Genomic DNA, 24,170 nt, shown 5'->3' on the forward strand with positions numbered 1-24,170 from the left:
CTACCGACCGAACCACAAAGTATAGAGCAATGCAGGCCAATCAATCAAGATGACAAAGTGGTATTGCAAGAAACCAAGCAGAACACCGGCCAGAATGTCCGTCAGATGATGTCGCTGCATCGCATATCGGGAAACACAAACAACCAGGGCCCAAACACCCAACAGCATGAGGTGCCATTGCTGGAAGTGGAACATGTCCGGAAGAAGCCACAGTAACAGGATGGCTCTGCTGGCATGACCTGGGTCGCGAGGGGGGGGCAGGAGCAAACGAGAAGATAATTGCTCAGAACGAGATGAAAACGAAGAGTCGTACAACGATAATTTTAGAACTATTCTGTTCAACACTTGGACAAGGAGTTTTGTTCGAATAATTCAAATTGAGGAAACACAGTTGAGAGTCTGACCAATAAACCTTTATCATTTTATCCCATAGAAAGGCGGACAACTGCGTGAGTACCCGAAGTCACATGTTATTGGTGAGAAGATCAAAATTGAGATGGTAGATAAATTATAACAGGACGAAAGGAACATCGGCTGATACTGAAATACGAAACAAATGCTCCAAGTGGTTCCGAAGTAAATGATTCGAACTCATGTTCGCGTCAAACCTAGTATTATCTCATCCGGCGTGCTCTCTTCGAGTGACAAGAAACGTATACATCGAAAGGATGAACGACTGACGAAACGATAAGAAACCGTTCAGCTGTATCACCCTTTCCGTACCTAGCTGCCATGCAAACGGAAGGACGCAAGAGGGCTGTGATACCGCCAGGTTGCCCAAGCCTAGGCGGAAACAGTCGAGATCCCGAGGTTGGGTTCAAACTAAGGTTCTGGTCTGTAAGCTGGCACTTTAACCACTAGGTTATCCCAAGTTATCATGAAGTACACATCAGCTCTGCCTGATTGGGCGAAGAATCCATCCAGAATCAGAGTCCACCACACCATTTCTCTGACCGCAGTCAAAAAGCTGAAATGGTTGGTGCTGAGATTGGAAACAGCAACATCAGTTGCACTGCAACCAGTCACAAACGCGAACGTGGCCGGTCCAAATCCGCAAATTTCACACAAGAACCACATGGAGGTGGACCCCCAAAACTGGCAAGAAAACCAGCAAAATGATAGAATCAGCACGAACAGGGTGAACCCGATCGGTGAAAATCGATCCAACAGGCAAGACAAACACTATGTACCATCATGTGACAAGCAGGTATGCATACCGCATGAGTTATACTTTCCCAGCAATAATCACCCTAAGTAGGCATCGCCCCTACCCGCGACTCCAAAAAAGGAAATCCGAAGCAAGGAGACACAATGAATGAACGAATATCCTGGTGCCCGTCAATGCATAACACTCTCAAAGCACGGACAACACCGTGCCTGACTGCTCATGGACTAATGAGTCCGCTCCTTTCTAAGCTAATCTCCATCAAGAACCGTTCATCTGTCGGCAACCGCGAGACGACCTCCATCCGAAATGATATGTTATAAGTATACAGAACACGTATATGAAACGCGTTGAGTCAAACCAGATTTTTTCGACAAGTGAAATAGAAACGAGTAAGAAGAAACTTAGCAATGGGGCGATGAACATTCAACATACAGAGTCAGCAAGCACAATAGTCGTCAACAATTTAACAGATCAAAGCAGTTATGTATGCTGTGCTATACAATCAAAGAGTTGATTGTTTTGGGATACTAAACCTTGATCCTCACATTGGCCAGTCGATGCTACTGATAAGATCGGGTATTTCTTTTTACAAGCCTCGGGAGAATCCATGTAAAATTTCAGAGTGGTCAAATACCGGATAACCGTTCAGTTATAACACCCTGGAGGTGCCTAGCTGCCGTGCCGCCCAGAGAGAGCCGGATGGTTTAGGAGCAAGCACAATAGTCGTCAACAATTTAACAGATCAAAGCAGTTATGTATGCTGTGCTATACAATCAAAGAGTTGATTGTTTTGGGATACTAAACCTTGATCCTCACATTGGCCAGTCGATGCTACTGATAAGATCGGGTATTTCTTTTTACAAGCCTCGGGAGAATCCATGTAAAATTTCAGAGTGGTCAAATACCGGATAACCGTTCAGTTATAACACCCTGGAGGTGCCTAGCTGCCGTGCCGCCCAGAGAGAGCCGGATGGTTTAGGTAATACCAGGTTGCCCAAGGACAGGCAGGAGCGGTCGAGATGCTGAGACTGGGTTCGAAACAGGGACCGTTAAGTCAGTAGGTTGGCACCATAACCACTGAGCAATCACGAGTCACGCTGATGATAAAGGTGTTGAAGGATGGTAATGGCTGTCCAGGACTTCCCGACTCGAAAAAAGATCTGCCAGGAAGGCGAGGTTCAGTAAATAATCCCATAATACCCAAAACCTACTGAAAATCTAAAATCCTACTTAAGTCGCAGTAGAGAAGTCGCCAAGCATCCGGACGAGGAAAGTCGGCTGTAGGTCGGTCGGAAACTCAAGTAGTAAATCAATTCAATAACGGCCGACGATGATGAGTGTTCAGGCATGCCGTAGGAGAAATGGCCGATGATGGGTTTTCAGGTATGTCATAAAAGCAACGGCCGACGACGATGATGAGTGTTCACCCAACGCCGATCGGACAGCATGTATTGAAGGTCAAAAGTGCGCTTTAAATACCGCGATGTTCCTCATAACTTCTGCACTCGATTGTTCTCAATAAAGCTGTTGTGTTCTTTGTTGGCGAGTAGTCTTCCGACACTAAAGCATTGGGTCGGGGGTTGCAGTTGGTTACAATGGTTAGTAATGAATCCGTCAGGTAACCAGTTTCCTAATACACTTCCAGCACAAAAATCCAAGTATCGACTCCCTCTATAAGTGGAAAAAACATTATGGTTGGATCCTTCGGTGATGCTTTCAACGCCGTGATGATTGGCTTAGACACTTGTTTTTGACTGTCAGTCACTTTGAGGATCTCACCTCACTTTGAATCCAGAGTAGGGATGTCTTCTGCCACATAGGTCTATTAGGAGCTACCTTGTTCACAGAAACGTCTTCGGGGAATGCCAAAAGTGGTTTTTATTTGAGGACAGATTCTAAGTGGAAGAAATCGGCCTTTTTACTATGTGGTCTCGTGCCAGTTACGTATTTCCCAACGACTCAATAAGTAACGTGTTGTCTCAGTGAATAACTTGGTCCCTCTCAAAGGATTCCGAAATAAATGTAAACTATTCAGGAGGAACACAGTTTACGAGGGTTACTGCGATAAAAAAGAAACGTTGGTCAGTGAAGGCAAATGTCGCAACTGCGTCAGCTAGTTGCACAGGTCAAACTCCAGAGAACTGAATTTTCTATGTCGTTTCTCGGTTTGTCAGTACAGGAAATCGATCGAAAGCTCGCTCAGTTCGGGAACATCTATCTAACACCCCACTCCATCACTTATTACCACATTATCACCTACCAACTGTAGACGGCGTCGATGGATCAATTTGGAAGCGTAGGATATTGCAACAGAGCTCCAAAAACAATTATTGGATAGCCCCTATCGTTCCAACGTACTTTGAATATTCACCTTAAGCACCAGTGGCCAATTACTTCAGGCCTGCAAGGATCGTCAGTTCGGAGAGGTAAGATCTCAGATTAATGTTGATGCAGGCCGGACAGCCTCAGTGTACACAGAGAGCTTCGGTCGTTCAGTGGTGTGGAAATGTATGAATAACTTCTTGGTGTTGCCAAAGCGAATGATTATTTCTGATCGCTTTTTGGGCATGATGGAAGGAATCAACTTGGTATGAAGGTTCGCAATTGACACTCAGTGGGGGGCTCTGTCCATATGGTGAAAAGGATTGCCTTTCTAGAGCTCATTTCTAACCAAACATGCCAGACGAAGTGACCAGTGCAATCAACAACAAACTGAATTTCCGTTGGACCTTTCTTTCAGGATAACCACACAATCGGCGTGGTTAAGGTGCTTTACTACATAGTAGGGCTTTTTGATACCACGAAAAGTCATCAAGAGAACGTGATATTTCCCAGTCAACTACGAAAGTGAAAAGGATTGGCAGTTAAGTTATGTTATTCAGCTATAAACCGCATCCACAAACAGCAGTTTTACATGCTAGTTTGCTCACTGAGGATAAGGAGAGCGAGGGGATGACAGCTACACGTTGGAAGCGGTTGCTCAATAGGTTCCTCACCACCATTACCATTGACAGCACGAAATCAGTGTTCAACATTGATGCTTTGCTGCCGTACAACCCAAAGCCCCATTTCGAACAAAAGAACGAATGTGGGTAGGGAAGGGACGTAGAGCTACCTTACTGCAATCATCCTGAGGTACCTACATACACTCCTTCAGGCAATCTGGATATAAACTGATAACACAAAAACCAATAACATCAATTACCAGCCATATCTTGCAGCGTCTCCAACCAGGCGCAGTGGGGACCACGCGGTCCCCATCCTGGATGGCGAGTAGCACCAACAGCGCCCGAACGTCCCGTAATCTCTTTAACACCCCTCTGCCAGACCAAGAGTTGGCCACCTCTCTGCTTCTGCCACTCTGAATCGGGGACAGAAAACAGCACTCTCTTCGGCTCAATGACTTCATTGATGTTAAATTGTTCAATCTGTCCAGTGTGACATGGAGTGAGAGATCTAGGTGTTGAAGGCAATAGCTATGCTGCAGGGTCCCCATTGGCTGAGTGAAAACTGTCTCTGTCAATGTCACTAACTACTCACTTGTCTCGTTCCGATGTTTTCATTCCAGGAGGCGGGAGTCACCCAGACGACTGAGTTGGCTGGCAAGGACTTCCACACCCCGTCACAAAGTCATTGAGTGACATCTCCTCCCCTTGGGATCTGACACGCGGCTGGGCGAACAGGGCTCTGCGAAGCAAACGGTCCTCTTGTATACGAAGTATACGACCTAATAAAAGTGATCGGGAAGTTTAAAACTCTGTGCCCGGCACTGGAGTTCGAAGCAAACGTCGCTGTCCCTCCGCCCGCCCAAACCCCCAACACATATCCTGTAGGCCCAGAGGCGCGTTTTTGTGGTTGAGTATTGGACCCTGATTGAATTCATCAGCTTATTCGGCACGCCAACAGCCCCAAGACAGAACAAACGCATTCTCTATTGACTCGGTCAAATACGGCAAGGAAATCCACGAAACAAGTGGTAGAATGATGGAAGTTGCAGCGGTGGCGCATTGCGTAAATATTCAGTAAACACAAACACTTCCTGATTCAGTTTGATACGATGCCCACTTATCTGAAGCAGCGCAGTGGTGGTATTACAAGGCTCTTGATTGCGATATTTATCAAACCGATACTTTGATGGTCCTCACGTTTCGTTCTGATACCTTTCTGATTACTAGTAATGGCGCGGAGGTCCCGCATTCCATATTGAACAGAACTGCTTATGAAGAGGTTAGAGAACTGTAGGGAAGTGAGTCACGTAACAGATGGATATACCAACATGTCATTGATTATTGTTCACTGCACTTCATCCAAGAGGTATTCAGCCAACTTGCCTCTGTCGCTCGGTACTATAACCGAGATACTTGCAAGGTCGTATCATCATTTCAGATGGGTCGCTGCAATGTGATAAATATTCCGTCGACAACACAAAACTGATACTCTCAAACGGTATATCCAATCCTCGTTCAATGGAACTACAACCGGCTCTCCAGTTCCAAATGTCCAGACAACAATCTGTACCACTAAATTCGTTTATCAAACAAAACCATGAATTTGGAAATTTCTGTCCTGTAAGAACTCTTTATCAATCAGCCTGGCGTTATTCTAACCCAATCCTTGATTCGATTATAGTACGTACATGGGCCCGCGGATGACTTACCCGAAGGAAAAGACCAAATGTCCTGCGGTACGGTCAGGTGCATATCTGTGTTGTTGTCTCCTTTAGGGCGCGGTCGGCGTATTGCACTTTTTAAAATCCCCACAACAGATGCATCAAGCAATAATGAGAACAAGAGACAACAGGCCTTGGTCCATTGGTCAGGGAACAGGAAGACGTTTGGGCCTGAAAGCCACCGTTCAAATGTCCAACCAGCAATCGAAGGCGCTTTTCGCCTAGGCAGTGAAAACTCAGCCGCATAGGACCATAATAATGAAAGCCATACTGCGGTTGTAGCTATCCAAGGAACACCATGGCACGTCCATTCTATTGTGAGTCCAACAAGACGGGACCAGCGAGGCATGGCTAGAATAGAAAAGGGAACTCAGGTGAGTAGGATGATCCGAAGGCTGCCGCAGGAGACTTGGAGGCGATATGATCCAAGAAGTACTTGGAAAATCACTTGTATCATAGTGCTACAAAAGTCTCATACAAGCGCTTCCATTCATGGCACGGCCATCTGGATAAAAACCTGGTTTTGTCAGCTTCGAATTCCATGTAGTATCAGATTCCCGAAAACCGGCCACGCGTCCCATATACCAAATCAAAACTAACCGGGAAGAGTAATGACTTCGGTGACAAAAACAAACAGCTAGTCAAAGTATCAGTCCTCATTATCAGCCCTGAACTATGTACTCCAGCTTCTACAATCTCGTTCACCAGAAAATTGGACAGCGTGGGATATAGGCGAGCACTTGAGGCGATGATATAACACTTATTCCGTTTTGAACCAGTCTAGTTATTTCAAGGAACGGAAACGCGGGCAGCTACGCACTAAATGCCATAGCTTTGATGCACGAAGTCAATGGCTGAATGGTTGAACGAGTGTCACTAAACACTGGTGAAATGAGTTCTGGAGTTACTATCTAGGAATCCGACATTTTGCAACCTGAGTAGGCTTGTGAGCTTGCACTTTTATACCTCGCTGTCATGTCATAATCACCTCGCCTTTCACTCCCACAGGAAGGAGCAAAAACAGTTCTGAGGTAGACGTCCGCTTACATGCAAATCACATGTTCTAACCAGCGTAATCTACTGAGCTGGAGTAGCACATCCACCGATGGAGATCATTGCTCCCAAATCTACCAAGCGTATATTACCTGGTTAATCCGACGTTCACATCAAACGCACCCAATGCGTCAGAAACATCGATTATTAGACAGAGTTTTCGTACATCCTCTGCGTACGGAAACCAAAATAGTATGAATAGCGCGGTACACATTCTGCTCCTGGGCGAACAAACTGGAGTCACGCCGACAACAAAGGTGTTGAGGGGTGGTAAAGACTTGTCAGACATCCCCAACTCGACAGATGGTCTCCGTCAGGAAGGCGAGTTCCAGAAAATAATCACATAATGCCCAAGACCCACTGAGACACTCAAACCCCACCAAAAGCGCAGTAGGGTCGTCAAGCATCCGATCCAGAAAAGCCAGCTGCTAATTGGACACTCAAGCAGTAAATCAATTCAGCTACGGCAGACGATGATGATGAGTGTTCACTCAACGCCGATCGTACAGCCTGAATTCAAGGTCGAAAGGGCGCCTTAAGTACCGCGATGCTGCTTACAATTTTTGCACTCGATTATCCGCGACAAAGCTGTTGGGTTCCTTGTTGGGGAGTGTTCCTCCGAGAGGTCTTCAGTCAACTGCTTTCCAGACGGCAGCGCCAACTGCGACATGGACCGGAGTTAAAGGCCTTCCGACCTGAGAGGCTCATGCCTGACGGAGTGTAAATATGCGACCGTCACGAAGAGACTGGACCTTATCGTGGTGTGGCGGTTTGTGTACCTCGGCGACCCACTGAGCTATACTGGGGGGTGTCCGCGCGACACTCACAGAGTTTCTCATACCAGGTTGGTCAATGGTTAGAGGTCTGACGAACACAGTCTCCTAGCCCTCCAGGTTGGGGGTTGGAACATGTATGGCGACTTGTTCCGTAGAAAAGGTAATGCATTTGCATTTTCCCGCCAAACACCGCTGCCTTGCGGTTAGGCTTTTGAGCCAAAGGCTTTGGTTGAAGACCCTAATCGTCCTCCTGTCTAGGTGTGGGGGCCCTGGCAGTATCCCAGCCCTCGTAGAAAAATACGACAGTGAAGCATCAGTGCCAACACTGATGTTGCTGTCATTGATGATGATGATGCGATCGACGCAGTCTCTACCCGGTCAAAATCCCGCTTGACGCTCACGGGTCAATGATTCGCGTTCCGCCGCAAGACGAAGGAGAATCAGTGATACCAGAAGCCTTGTTACAACGGAAATCAAACTGACCCCTCTGTGGTTACTACATTCACTGCTAGTAACCTTTTTCAAAACGGGCACTATTATCAACTCACACGCTATCTGGGCTGATCTCATTCACCCAGATAGGAAAAAATAGGCTAGATGGGCACTGATTGAGGAATTCACCGCCATCCGTGAATAAAGCAGGTGGAAGGTCGCCAGGACCAGGACTACGACGACGTTTGAGTGGAGATATATACTCAGAAACTTCTGAGGCTGAGGGCGGCTCCATCTTCACAGTCCACCTTTCAATTGAAGGCCGGAATTCCGTATCCAAGGAAGCAGGTGGCCAAATGAATTGCTGTATGGAATACTGTGCCCACCGCTCTAAACGTCCTGCTCTGCTGGATTTTATAGGGCTAGTTTGTTCCTTGATAATTTCGCTGACAGGCTGCCGAGGATCAGTCGAAGGAACAACCTGTGTGCGTCTCCAGAATTTTTCGCATCTTTCATTTCTTTAGCCTTAAGGGTCCACCAAGCTTCTGGGTCTGCACGAACACTCGGTTTTGCCTGGCACCGGATGGTGCGTCGGAGGGAGTTGTGTTTGGGCCAGGAGGTCTTTAGCCTTAAGGGTCCACCAAGCTTCTGGGTCTGCACGAACACTCGGTTTTGCCTGGCACCGGATGGTGCGTCGGAGGGAGTTGTGTTTGCGGCCAGGAGGAATATGTCGCCGGTCGTCCAATAAAGCCATGGTCCTATGAGCGATCCAATGTCTAAGTGGTCGGATTGGTTGTGCCGCAAACAGAAGTTCCAGCTTTGGGTAGCACCTTAGATATATGTTCTTACTGCCTGTTAATATCCTAGATCGGACCATGCGGCAAGCTTACGAAGAACCGGTTCTGATAGGTTTGTTTGGTCTATTTAGATTCGGGGCTAGTTGGTTGGTGGACACCACGATTTTCGCTCTCCCGGAAGTGGGCACTGCAAAGGAACGGTTCGTGATCGGTACGCATCGGAAGTAGACGATCTAAGTTGTCCGTCCATCTCGCATACCACCCAAGACGATCATCCAATCAGGCCCAAGCAGCGCTTAGTCTACCTACCTGAGCACTCGAGTCACCAACAATCACAACGATGCCTGAGCTTTTACCCAGTTGTAAAACAGCACCTAGAGCTTCAGGGCAACTGTGTTTGGCAGATTCAGAGAAACAGTCAGCTGAGGCGTAAGCAGACACAATGGGTAGGGTTCGAGATTCTTCCGCAGACGTTGTCAAACGGACCGCGCAAAGGCGACTATCAACTGGCACCCAACCGAAAAGAGACGCCTCCGCTCAGTCGCTCAATACCCACGCTGGCATGTCCAGCTGCAGCGGCAGAGGTGAGCAGCCGGAATCTGGGAGAAAGCGCGAAGGGGTGTAGCCAAATCAATTACAGTATTTGCATCCTGCATCTTTGCCTCTGACAGACAGCACACATCAATGCAGAACAAACCCACCGTACGAGCAAGAGCCGCTTATTGCTCTGCTTGCTTCAGTGTATAAACGTTAAAGGCAGCTAAGTAGGCCGACTTTTGAGGTTCCGGAACAGAATTTGAGGTGTTCGGATTTTTTTACTGAAGTCGGACACAAAAGCCGTAGCTATGCACGATGCATGGCGAACAAAATAGTCAATCCTAAGTCTGGGATCTGCAGGAAGAGTATTCCAATCGCGGTGGGGCAGCATAGAAGAAACGCGTGAAAGTATAGGAAGGGAGGAGTTAGTAGTAACACGTTTTCGTTTACCTGCTGTGTTTGTATGCAGAAATCAAGGCAACTCGGCTGGTGAAACCACGCACGTCCAAGTATTACACAACGTCAAAACTCTTTTGAAGATGGATTTAGTAGATCAATCCCGTGCGGATGTATATGAATCACCCTATTTTGGCGAGCCACCTGAAATTTCGGTAGATACTTTCTCTCCAAGACACTGACAGCCTCAACTGGTGTATTGACGAAATGATGGATTAAAATGTCCAGACAGTCGTCTGTGAGGGCAATGTTGACAGCGGATAAGTTGTCGTTACTTTGGAATCCTCTTTGCTGATGAATGTGGTCTTATAAGGAGTGGCTCATGGATCAGGTCAGTCCGCGCGCAGCATGTAACTAACGCCTTAAAAAATCATGCCCTAGTGAATCAAATAACGCTGTCTGCTGCAGCCTGGCGGTGGGTCAATGAAGGGAAGTAAAAAAGAATTATCACTCGGCTGTAATATCCTTTCCGTTGCATGGCTGTCATGCCACCGGAAGGATGCACGGAGGGTGAGATAGTGCCAAACTGTCCAGTCGCGGTGCCAAAGCTGAATTCCAACCGCGGATCTTCCGGTCAACAGGCTATCACCCTAACAACTGAGCCGCTTTGAAAGCCGGGTGCCGAGAGTCATAGGTGTTGTGCAGTGCAGTGTCCCAAACTTATTACGGAACGTCTCTTCATTTCGATGAATGGCAGACCGACCCAAGCATATTCTTGGGAGGTCAACCCCTCATTCGTTAGGGCTGGAACGAGAAATGTGCCTGTGTCTGTAATTAAGCCCTGTCGTTGAGTTGAATGCCAGGGGATCGGTTCAGGAAGTTTGTTCAGAGGAAAATGTGGTGATTCATACGGTATATCCACAACGTTAGGGGGACTGCCTCCAAAAGGACAGTCGTTTTTTTAGTATGCCCTTTAAAAACTTGCTCATTCCCTTATCACTATTACAATATTTCCATTTTTCGTTTTTGTTAATAATGAGGAGTTCGTGAAAGGCTCCGTGGGATTTTCATAACAAATATAACCCTACTCTGGTTTATGTGCACTGCAACAGCGTGTTTAGGTGTTTGTTCCAGTTGCCCTCCGACTTTGCCTAAGGTGTAACGTTGGTTCACATGTAACCCCGGCGACCTTCACGGTTTCTACATGCAGGTGATCGGGGTGTCAGTGACAAATCAGTGATACCTAAAGCGCCATCCAGCGACTACGTATAACTACGCCGTAGCAAATGAGGTATTTATCGTGCAAGTCCTATTCGTATGGGAGGAATCAACGAGAGGTCGTTTACGAGGTTGTGATAATAGCATCAGCTTACTCTTTCACTGTTGCTTACCACTGCTGTTCACGTGAACTGCGGTAATCCTTGTTGCCTGGACTTATATAAGTCTGGGCATACGAGATATATCTCATATCGTCAGGCCCTTCGCAGTCCTTCAACATACATTTGCACTCTTGATCCCACACCGCCCGCCCGATAGTCACATACCAAACATGTTTAGTGATCCAAAGGTGATATCACCATGGGCGAGCCGCCCGAAACAAACAGACATTAAGCCGACTAGGCGCGTGCGCCCGAATAGGCTGAAAACCAAAGACAGCCACGCCCTGGTTGGTCAGAATTCAAGTCAATCAGAATCGAGCTTTTTAGCTCCGCGAATCTTGCCATATCGAGGTTCTGGCATGATCCTATGAGAACTTCAGGGGCAAACCCGAAGTATGGTCGCGATAATCTTTCGTAACCATACAGGGCTGTCTCTAATTGCCGTGCTATCAGGCACTCCGTTACAGGTGCAAAGATGGGTTTGTAGTGTATGTAATCAGTTGTCACATCTAACATTCTTCCTGAACTTTAACCACACTTTTTAACTGTCGTTCACGTTGTATCATGACGTTTGTTTTAATGTTACGAATACACAATTTTCCGGCGCGACCTGCTGACTTCTTGCTGGACGACTGTATTTACGCCCGTTGAACTGTTTGTTGGCTGTTGAACCAGTGGGACTATATCTCTGTGTTTGTGTCAACTGTTAAACGTCACAATGAATCCCTGTAACATTTTTTTAGCCGTGAATAATTTTCCTACCATGGAATATATCACTCACACGGAACCATCTGCAGGAAATCTCGACGAGTGAATATTTTCCTCTCACAGCCAGTTACTGCATTCGGATCGGTGTAGTGGACTACTGAACCTACGCATTCGTGAGTCCCCATTTGACTACTCATTCCTTTCCTATTGTGATTTAGTGAATTTGTATTGGTTATTTTGATTGTTAATTTATCCGAACACGCTGATAACGTCCTAGTCCGCTACACAATTGGTGAGCCGGAATCATTCCTTAATTTTTTTCTCTGCAGTACTCCCGTGCTTTACTACATTTATTTTCCACGTCAGCATGGCTTCTGAACACACCCCCAAAATAGACAGCGTTGTTTACGTTAAGTTGCCTAAATTCGGTGCACGTGATCCGAGGCTATGGTTCGCCCAACCTGAAGCCATTTTCGAATCGCGTCGCATTACCTCGCAGAGCAGCAGATACAATTATGTGGTAGGATGCTTACCAGACTTCGTTGCCCCAGAAGTCTCCGATTTAATATACACTCGACCGTCCACCGATCCGTACGATGCTCTCAAAACAGCTCTTATTCCAGCGATGAGCAGAATTTGCGGAAGCTTCTCTCCGGTGTTGACGTCGGCGATAAAATCGAGATTCTTCCGCAGACGTTGTCAAACGGACCGCGCAAAGGCGACTATCAACTGGCACCCAACCGAAAAGAGACGCCTCCGCTCAGTCGCTCAATACCCACGCTGGCATGTCCAGCTGCAGCGGCAGAGGTGAGCAGCCGGAATCTGGGAGAAAGCGCGAAGGGGTGTAGCCAAATCAATTACAGTATTTGCATCCTGCATCTTTGCCTCTGACAGACAGCACACATCAATGCAGAACAAACCCACCGTACGAACAAGAGCCGCTTATTGCTCTGCTTGCTTCAGTGTATAAACGTTAAAGGCAGCTAAGTAGGCCGACTTTTGAGGTTCCGGAACAGAATTTGAGGTGTTCGGATTTTTTTACTGAAGTCGGACACAAAAGCCGTAGCTATGCACGATGCATGGCGAACAAAATAGTCAATCCTAAGTCTGGGATCTGCAGGAAGAGTATTCCAATCGCGGTGGGGCAGCATAGAAGAAACGCGTGAAAGTATAGGAAGGGAGGAGTTAGTAGTAACACGTTTTCGTTTACCTGCTGTGTTTGTATGCAGAAATCAAGGCAACTCGGCTGGTGAAACCACGCACGTCCAAGTATTACATAACGTCAAAACTCTTTTGAAGATGGATTTAGTAGATCAATCCCGTGCGGATGTATATGAATCACCCTATTTTGGCGAGCCACCTGAAATTTCGGTAGATACTTTCTCTCCAAGACACTGACAGCCTCAACTGGTGTATTGACGAAATGATGGATTAAAATGTCCAGACAGTCGTCTGTGAGGGCAATGTTGACAGCGGATAAGTTGTCGTTACTTTGGAATCCTCTTTGCTGATGAATGTGGTCTTATAAGGAGTGGCTCATGGATCAGGTCAGTCCGCGCGCAGCATGTAACTAACGCCTTAAAAAATCATACCCTAGTGAATAAATAAATCGCTGTCTGCTGCAGCCTGGCGGTGGGTCAATGAAGGGAAGTAAAAAAGAATTATCACTCGGCTGTAATATCCTTTCCGTTGCATGGCTGTCATGCCACCGGAAGGATGCACGGAGGGTGAGATAGTGCCAAACTGTCCAGTCGCGGTGCCAAAGCTGAATTCCAACCGCGGATCTTCCGGTCAACAGGCTATCACCCTAACAACTGAGCCGCTTTGAAAGCCGGGTGCCGAGAGTCATAGGTGTTGTGCAGTGCAGTGTCCCAAACTTATTACGGAACGTCTCTTCATTTCGATGAATGGCAGACCGACCCAAGCATATTCTTGGGAGGTCAACCCCTCATTCGTTAGGGCTGGAACGAGAAATGTGCCTGTGTCTGTAATTAAGCCCTGTCGTTGAGTTGAATGCCAGGGGATCGGTTCAGGAAGTTTGTTCAGAGGAAAATGTGGTGATTCATACGGTATATCCACAACGTTAGGGGGACTGCCTCCAAAAGGACAGTCGTTTTTTTAGTATGCCCTTTAAAAACTTGCTCATTCCCTTATCACTATTACAATATTTCCATTTTTCGTTTTTGTTAATAATGAGGAGTTCGTGAAAGGCACCGTGGGATTTTCATAACAAATATAACCCTGCTTTGGTTTATGTGCACTGCAACAGCGTGTTTAGGTGTTTGTTCCAGTTGCCCTCCGACTTTGCCTAAGGTGTAACGTTGGTTCACATGTAACCCCGGCGACCTTCACGGTTTCTACATGCAGGTGATCGGGGTGTCAGTGACAAATCAGTGATACCTAAAGCGCCATCCAGCGACTACGTATAACTACGCCGTAGCAAATGAGGTATTTATCGTGCAAGTCCTATTCGTATGGGAGGAATCAACGAGAGGTCGTTTACGAGGTTGTGATAATAGCATCAGCTTACTCTTTCACTGTTGCTTACCACTGCTGTTCACGTGAACTGCGGTAATCCTTGTTGCCTGGACTTATATAAGTCTGGGCGTACGAGATATATCTCATATCGTCAGGCCCTTCGCAGTCCTTCAACATACATTTGCACTCTTGATCCCACACCGCCCGCCCGATAGTCACATACCAAACATGTTTAGTGATCCAAAGGTGATATCACCATGGGCGAGCCGCCCGAAACAAACAGACATTAAGCCGACTAGGCGCGTGCGCCCGAATAGGCTGAAAACCAAAGACAGCCACGCCCTGGTTGGTCAGAATTCAAGTCAATCAGAATCGAGCTTTTTAGCTCCGCGAATCTTGCCATATCGAGGTTCTGGCATGATCCTATGAGAACTTCAGGGGCAAACCCGAAGTATGGTCGCGATAATCTTTCGTAACCATACAGGGCTGTCTCTAATTGCCGTGCTATCAGGCACTCCGTTATAGGTGCAAAGATGGGTTTGTAGTGTATGTAATCAGTTGTCACATCTAAAATTCTTCCTGAACTTTAACCACACTTTTTAACTGTCGTTCACGTTGTATCATGACGTTTGTTTTAATGTTACGAATACACAATTTTCGGCGCGACCTCGAACCTCCAGTACAGTCAAGGGAAGGAATCCCGAACATATAGCACGAAGTATTGCCGATCACCCGTCACCTATCCTGAAGCAAACACGTGTTGGCCGAACCTGCCTACTGTTCGCAAACACGTGTTGGCCGAACCTGCAAGACTACTGTTCGTTTCGCAGACTACACACCTTGAGTTTTGTCACATTATCGAGCGTCATTCACTTTCATTGTTCCTGACTCTCTAGGCGGGAGTCCTATTGGATCTACACATTTGAGTCCCCATTTGACTACTCATTCCTTTCCTATTGTGATTTAGTGAATTTGTATTGGTTATTTTGATTGTTAATTTATCCGAACACGCTGATAACGTCCTAGTCCGCTACAGGTTCACGGATACATGGATTTACGTATTGACACGCAGAATCGAGGCTTTTGTCCAAGTTTCCCCGGTCGATTTTGTTCCTGTCGTTAAGCAGATGTCGTTCACCTGAAGGGCACAAGTTGGAAGGGGTGTAGCACTGCTCTTTGTGTTCTCAGCGCGGGACAGTATGCTTGCCTGCGTGAAGATTCGCATGAATCAATGTCTAATAGTACTCTGAACTGGGTGCTAGAAGGAGCGTCGTCAACCGTCGAGGGAAGGTCATTCGACGCAGCTACTGCCTGAAATGATAAAAAATTTGCCTACTGAATGTGTGCTCTCTGAGATGAAAAGTTTCTGACCATGTCCCCGCTGTGTGTTTGCTGGGTCACCGGTGAAATACCTGTTTGCTGAGCTTTGTCTAAACAGGACATATGTAAGTATTATGTCTACTCGGAGGCGATAGTACTCTAGAGGAGAGATATCAAGCATCGCCAGACGCGTTTCGTAGACTAGGGACTTGAGGCCGGCAACCCTTTTCGTAGCTGCTCACTGGACATGCTCAATGGGGGCGACGTCTTTTGTACGTCCTGAGTAGACATCTTGGTTGGCTTGTTCAAGGAGTGGTCTGACGTAGGCCCCATAGACATTTGGAGGTCCATGGGACTAATTCGAGAGAAGGCGCTCAGGATCATCCGTAAAACGGATGAATCGGATATACAAAACATGTACACAGAGAGTGACCGCTGCTGAGAATTCTTAACGATCATTTTGCCATAAATAATAGTTGCTGGTACATAGCCGTAACACCCTTGGATACTTTATGTTGTATATTTGTTTGCTCCCACCTAGGTTACTCTTTACAGATGTGATCTCCGTTTCTAAAGGAGGACTGTGCAGAGGTTCTGGTGTTTTTTACCATCTTCCGCGTCCATTATAGCATCACGTATTTCGTGAATTGCATAAAAACTTTTCAATACGCTCAAACTACAAAAATGTGCCTTTATGCACTTACACAAAAGGACAAACGTGTTCACGTGCATCGACTTTCTCTTCTAAATTTGCTCGCGCTTGCAGCGGTCATTCGCGATTTTCATGTACTAACTATGGTAACCGAGCTTTTCAGACTATATTCAGATGTTAATATACGAGAACTGCTCAAAAGATTCTTGTACAACCATAGCTGAATTATGATTTATTCGGTGACCTAGGCCAGCGACGAGCTGCGTTGTAAAGAAGAATTCTTAGTGAGTATGTTCAATTTGACCCTCATTATTATTGTATACTCAGTCTGCCTCAGTGCCACACATCTTCATGAAATTGGTCCTAAAGATAGCCAGACCACCACAAGATGGACAGTGGAATGTTATGAAGACGGGGGCCCTGTAGGAGATATTCATGTACATGGTCTCTACATCTTTAGAAGACACAGGATATTAGGAACATGCACGAAGTTTGCGAGGTGTCCAGCGGTTTGTCTGGTGCAAGCTGGGATGAAAAGTACAGCGGGATCCTTAAGAATCTAGTTTGGTTTGTCTCGCGAAATCGCCCTCAGAAACCGTTTCCTTCCATGACGGAAACAAAGATGGGGAGGCATTTTTCGGGGAGAGGTAATTGCAACACCATTAGTTTCTCAGGAAACTAAACGGGTTTTTGGACGCCCGAATGCCTCGCCTATCTTGGGGCTTCACACCAGGCAAGCACCGCAATTGGAAGCAAAATTTTCAAGCTTCATCTTAGGCGCTCCGTAATCCTAAACGAAGCAAACGGCTTCGTAAGAGCCTCATCTTACATTGGAGGCAGATGTTCGGCGCACATGTATCATTTTCTTTAGATTCCAATGAGATTTTGCATCACGGATTTTGGTGGTGACGGTGATGACGGGCAAACCGAAACGAGACAGGGCAGCATGCATAGTACGACGTTCAGAATTGGCACAATGGGATTGAGTTCTCGAACTCTGCGGCATCTTCAGGCATGCAACCTCATAGTGTAGAATGTCGAAGTATATTGCATGTGTCCTTATATTATTGAAAACCATGTATTACGGTGATTTGTTTAAGTGAGCGAATGCTCAGCGTAAATGAACACCATAGACTGTGAATAAGTTGCCCGATGATAAAAATCGCGAATTGTGGAAAACACGGACTCCCTAGCAATAAACGAAACTTTAAGATGGGTTTCAACCCGGAAAAATACCCTGAAGATTCTAGAATCAAAATGGTCTTTGGAGATGCAGAAAATGCTTAAGTGCATTCGTGTAAAAAAATTTTGGTCGACGATTACTATTGCCAGTTTATATTTCGCAGTCCACGTTAATTATCTGGAAAAGTCATGCACGTTTACTGGCAAAAAGCGGACATTTCCATTGTAAGTTGCGAATTATGCTAGGAAGTCCCTGAGGTTTATCGATTAGGAACATGGAAAGCACGTCGATCATACCGGACAGCTGAACGAACCTAACTGACGCACACGACCAACATGCGGCTAAAGGTACATGATGCCGGAGCGCACCCATCCATCCGCACCGGAGAAAAGGCTCAAAATGGACGTCATGGAATGTTGAGATATATTGGTCGCTTTGAAGTGTACATATGTCCTTCCGGGAGGTGCGTGGTCTTCCTCATGAGGAGTGTTCATCTGGCCGTTGGCGTCCTGAAGTGAGTGGGAGATGTAATTTAGATTATTGAAATGCCACCATAAGGCGGGCGGCCGACCAACTGGTAGAAATACTAACCCCGAAATTCACTTTAGCAGCTATGCTGTAGTAGATGCCTGCTCACACAATGCCATCTTCTGCGGTTAATTAGCACGCCTGCTTACTGCGCCTCTCAGGAAATACCAGGCTTACACGAAATGTATAGGGCCTCATTAACAGGCCGACTGAGTCACATGAAATCATCTTCGTCCCTTTCATCTATCTGGCGCTCTACAGCTCACGGCTGTCGAGTAGTTCCCCTTTTGACCCAAAAACACGAACACACACGAACTTCCAGGACACAGGGTGCTGGGACTCTGTGCTTCGGTCCAGGTCAACATCATAAGACGCCCTCTTTGCGGACCGGGTAGCAAGCACACCTTTCCGTCCTCTGGATGGGCCCGGGCTAAGAACCAAAAGTAATTTATTTTCATGTGGACTCACCGTTGGGACAAGCCTAAAGAGCACCACCACACAGCGGACAAAGTTCACCATCACAACAGTCGGCGTGATATGATACGCGATCCGTTGCGCACCAGCGGTCACTGGCAGTAGTCGGCCGGTCACAGAGCACACAAAAGCCCAAGTCTGCGTTCCTAGATCGCCATCTGTGTTGAGGTGCACCATCCTCGACCACCAACGACAGACCATCAGTCGCAGACTTTGAGCCTTGGCGCAGCAGGATTTGTTCCTGAGCAATCAATCACTCAAAGATGGCTGCGGCGCACCTAGGTTCCGGCTTCTGAAGCTTATCCACCACTCGGTTCGGTTTTTCACGAAGGCCGTCGAAAGCTGTCGGCGTTGATTTGGGAACAGGTGTTGGATTGGGAAGCAAGCTAAGAAAAAGTCAATAATGAATAATTCTTGCTGCTCGGAAAGGACCGATCTCGAAATACAGTGAACAGGCGTATGCAGGGGAGCCATATCGCCTGGTAGAAAGGGCATGTGCATTCTCCAGCACAGGTGTCAACAGTCTGGGATCATCTGGGTGTTTGCACCATAAACTATAGGTTAGTTCACGTAGCCTGACCTCACCTTGTGTGTTCCAACACTCATGCGGCAGCCGTGGCGGTCACGCACCCAAGTGTCAGAAAACGAGAGAGCATGTAACTGTCGTCATTAGACCGACAATGTTATGAACTTAGACGTCACTCTCTAGGAGTTGCCGCCTGTCGCACTGGTGAAAGTTAGAAGTCCTTCGCTGCGGGGTTATTTATCGAGAAATGCCAAATGAACGGTTACGGACTATTAGACAGGGAATTTAAACTCTACTTTGCACCCTACTGACAAAAACCGAACACCCATCTTCTCCTGAACGCGTCCCCTTGAACTTTCCTGGATATTCATCGACTATAACCATTCATCGCTCAAATCCAAGCGAAGGTTACAAATCGATTCCATAAATTCCGCAACCGATCTCCCCTTTTCAAGAGATAAAGCGAAATTCCAAGAAAAACACATACTACTCGCATTCCTCCCATCAGTAGTATCACCGTTACAATGGTAAGACGTGTGCATCTCGAACTCCTGCATGAACCATTCGGCATGCCGGGACACCTTTTGAATTACATGCTCCAACGTATTTGACCGGTTCACTCGGCCTTTAAGGCGGCCGTTCGCGTTCTCCAATCGGTTCTTGGTCACATTACCGAAATGAACCATTCCGGACTGTGCGTGTATGGCCGATTTTTGGGTGATTTACAACCAGCGGGCATAAGAAAGGAAACCAATCGAGGATCGGCGCGGCGCAGAAGCTGCAAGTCTCGCCGAAATCTGTGTGCTTGTAATACGATGAACAAAACACCGACTGTACAACGTTGTCCAGGCGAGCCATGCGGTGAAATATGTGCCGGCTATGACCAAAAATACATGGAGATCAAATGATACATACGTGCTTCCCGATGGCTTTGCGGACATAAAAATAGCAAAGCATAATGTCGCAGCCAAACGCGACACTTGCCGCACCGATTTGCGCCGCCAACGTGTCCATAACAAAGGTCTTAACTGGATAAGTTTCGCTTATCATTTCTTTGAAGAAGCCGAACAGTTTGCGCATGGGGGCAAACTGCTCACTCTCTACAAATGCATACATAACCAAAAGCCTGGTTCCCATGCCGTCCGTTATCAAGACGGTGTAATGTTTATATCTACATGCCGAATATTAGATGCTTTAAAATCTCACCCAAGGCGGTTGTTGCATGCGTTTCGGCTACATTTACTACATCTGAGAAGCGTCGGAACAACGCTATCTGCTGCCATTGGGAGAAACGTATGCGGGTATAGTGACCTTCCTCTGACTGGCACACAAGGACGCGCCCGGTCTCCTGAAGTTTTGCCAGGACCAAAGGTATATCATCTGCCACATTGAAACCAAGCTATGCGGCACCTACTCAACATAGCCAGTCAACACTTACGGCGGTAGTTGTATAGATCCTGAGTGGTAAGAATCTTATTGAATTCATCAGTTACAAACTGCCGCATCTCACATGACAGCGTTCCACATTTCGGAAGGGCCTTGCATGTGCCCAACTCGTCTTCGGTTAGGCGTCGATTAAGTGGAAGCCGGTCGCACAGAAACTTTGACAATTCGTGGTTGTGTTCAAGAAAATAAGAGGTGACTGCCAGTTGGTTCCTTGCCCTCGCACTGGACAGCTGGTGCTTCGCGTACATTTCTGTATTAGGAAATACGCTCAGCTTACTAGCTTCTTTGGATTCCCCGACTTTCCATTGGTCTTGGAGGGCGCCTGCTGCATTTGTAGTACACCGATTTGTAACGCAAAACAGCGTTGGTGCTTCGATTACTGGATGAACGCACAAATAGCACAGAGTTATCCTCTATGTATTGTACTGCAGCACACTGCCACTGTGATCTGTCGCACAAAATCTACAGTCCGCAAATGCAATGCATCAAATGAAGTCCTTTGGATTCAACGGCTTGCCAAAATCTTTTTATGAATAGCGTCGAAATTCCTCAGCTCCACAAACGTGTTTGACATGCCGCAACGAAAATGGGGGGGGGTAGATTTTAGACATAATCGTTGAAGGAAACACCAAACGCGAACATTAATGTCCCCTTACCGTACAACCACGCCAGTTTATTTGAGCTAAACCTAATGGTAAAGAAAAGGTGGGACGGGACGAAGGACATAGTAATAGCCTTCGACAAACATTTATCCATCGTCTCGACATTCAGTAAAGCCATTTAAACAATATGAACAGTGTCTGCAGCCAAACGTATGAGGGGCACGTGGACTCTATCCTCAATGACAAACACCATCTGATCTTTCCGTAGTATCCTTCATTCCAGTCCTTTAATGTCAAATTATGTTAACCGTTAGGTTTCCGCCACCCCTAATTGGGCGCAGAAAACAGCGCTTTCTTGGAAGTCAACAACCTGGTATCTAGAATACATGGTCCATCAGCTTAGTTTTACCGTGTTGAATGCATTCTTGACCGTCTGGCTCCTGATAACTTCGTTGCTAATTCGCAGATTTAAGCTGGCTGTATCCAAATTTATGGGACATCACTGATCGTTTGACAGTCCGCCTGGTCAGCTGCGGGTGGCCAGTTGAACTGTTATAGAAAATATGCGAGCAAAATAGCTCACACACATGCTCAGAGGTCTTTGCTTCCCCTGTTTCTCAGCTTCCTGGGCCAACTAATTTTTTTCGGATCCCTGCAGGTGTCCTCTTTCAGTGATTGCCGTCAGCTGATTGAGTTATTTTTTACTCTTGGCTGGAAGGAATTCCTGTCCGACCTTTGAGTAATTTCAGAGTGTCCCTTTAGTTTCCTCATGTAGATTTCTTTGATTCCGCTGTTTTGCAAGTAGGGTCGTAGATAGTGCTCCTTGGTAAACTTCAACGCATTGAGATGTATTGTCATAAATGAAATTTAGCATTGGGTTCTGGTGGAGTTGGTACACACTAAGGTGAGGAGATGGCCGGAAGAAGTGTGCACATCTTGCACTGAAAAGCGCAGCAGAAATTCGTAGGGAACAAGCAGGTGATCTGATTGCAAGTGGTTTTTCCGGAATATGCGTTTTGCCAACGCCACGAGCAGTTGGTGTTGATCTGATTTGTTCTATCTGAGCTGTTTTCCTACGAGGATACTTACCTCCTTCGTTTCAATTTATCTTTTAGTTCTTCGGAATAAACACAAGGCAGCCGCAGATGTCTGTTTAGATTCAATTTTATGAAAGCCGCAAATGCCCCACTCTATTACCCAACTATCCTTGATTTCCTGTTTGAATGAGGTCTAAACTACCTTTGAGTTTGACGAAGTTACAGCCGATAGACGAACAATAAGTAAAACAACAATTTAAAAAATGAAACCACCCTTTACTATACTTGGCTACCTCTGACTTTCTTGAAGCGGAAGTTACATGCAGCGACTGCTTGAACAGTGTGCCTCATTACTGGCCTAGCTGCCTCCCGAAATAACTTACAGTAGGCTCCCTTTAGCTTACTCCATGTCCTGGACTATTCTATCCTCAATGTTTATTGGGTATGGTTTTGTTTTGCCCAGCCCTAACCAAATGTGGCAAACAAAAGTTAGAGTTTCTCACCCCTGAGAACGTAATATTCGCCACAACCCAATAAGCACACGCACATATAACGTTTCGGTTTGCCTCTGCTTGGCTAGGTAGCTCACACTCCGCCGTCTTTTGCCACGTATTACACGCTGTGGGCATCTCCATTCTCTTTTAATGGTAGCTGTTGTCTCATTAGACTCATCCGCGACTTGTCTTTGGCGGCTGCACTTTGCCGTTTGCTTGTTCAAACTGATTGGGCTGTTTCCGCTTGTAGCTGGGATACTTTGTTAATCCACAAGTCACGATTAGGATCGCCTAGTGGCATGCCATCTTGTGGAGCTGGTAGCATACAATAGGGATCAAAAACCCTGTACGAAGGGTCGCTTTGCTGTGCTGCACCAGAGCGGTGGTGCGTTCGTGAACCTGCCACCCCTGCAGCAAAATTGGTGTTTCGTCCATCACTGGTAGTCCTGTGCATGAATATTCAGTCAGGAAATCCATAAAGGAGCACTGTTGTTTTCTGTTTGTTGCCACTGTGTTGAAATGTTCTTGGTTGTGTCATTTAGCTAGAAGCACCATAAACTGCAGACAGTGAAAATTGATTTTTTGTTTCTTGGCAAAGAACTCCGTAGAAAAAGATGAAATAGCCCGAAACCACTGCAATTCCCAAGTCTTGCATCAACGTACTGAACAGTGGCTACTTTCGTCACAGTCGAAGTTGCACTGCACCAAAGCCCAATCCGTCAATCAAACTCACCCACCCACCTAAAACTCACAGGAGTAGAGAGTAACATATATATGAGACCTCTAACCCTCCATTGCTAGCACCATCCCAGCATTCCATGTTGATCAGCTGTAAGAGCCGCATACTTGTCGTACAGTGGTTGTAGTTGCCAAGGTTCCGTTCACAGATGATTTCGTAGGTGGGTTAGTATGATGCGCGGAGGAAGCGGGAGCTGACAGACTGATGTGGAAATACAGGATTGTCGATGGATTGTAGGTGGGGGACTAGTGGGGAAGTTGTGTATTGAAGGCAAATCAAAGATAAATGAGCGCCACCGCGGGCACGGCTGGGCCATGCCTCTTACCATTGATTTGACCTATCTCGAAATCCCATCCAGCACACCGGAGTTTGTCCTTTTTATACGCCGCGCCTTCGCAGCACAACGCATTTTTTTGCAAAATCCTTGTGCGTGAAATAAAATCTTTAACGTCAAAATGTTGCACTTGTTTACATATGTGCTCTGTCATCTACCGTCAGTTTCTTGCGATTTGTTTTAATCAATCTCTTTTGAAAATTAATGGCGCATATTTGGCTTTGAACATGGTTGGATCTAGCTTCGGAAGCGGCTTCCAAATCGTTCGCTGAGAAATTTTTGGGTGTTTCGATTTCATCCTTCACGGCATATGAGAAGGCCACAAATCAAAATATGGAGGATAACTCTGTGCTATTTGTGCGTTCATCCAGTAATCGAAGCACCAAAGCTGTTTTGCGTTACAAATGGGTGCACTACAAGTGCAGCAGGCGCCCTCCAAGAC

General features: G+C 46.5%; 1 protein-coding gene across 1 annotated transcript; it reads right to left on the reverse strand.

Moving 5' to 3' along the window:
* Positions 1-23,099, reverse strand: T265_14622 (hypothetical protein; the record flags this gene model as incomplete). Its single annotated transcript, XM_009174452.1, has 7 exons — positions 1-239; positions 4,374-4,624; positions 8,215-8,579; positions 19,992-20,247; positions 20,283-20,424; positions 20,515-20,677; positions 22,915-23,099. Coding segments are annotated over 7 exons (1,599 nt in total), but the record flags the coding sequence as incomplete, so codon positions are not given.
* Between the last annotated feature and the right edge of the window lie 1,071 nt (positions 23,100-24,170).

This window comes from Opisthorchis viverrini (assembly GCF_000715545.1).
Source record: "Opisthorchis viverrini unplaced genomic scaffold opera_v5_225, whole genome shotgun sequence".
Taxonomy (NCBI): Eukaryota; Metazoa; Platyhelminthes; class Trematoda; order Opisthorchiida; family Opisthorchiidae; genus Opisthorchis; species Opisthorchis viverrini.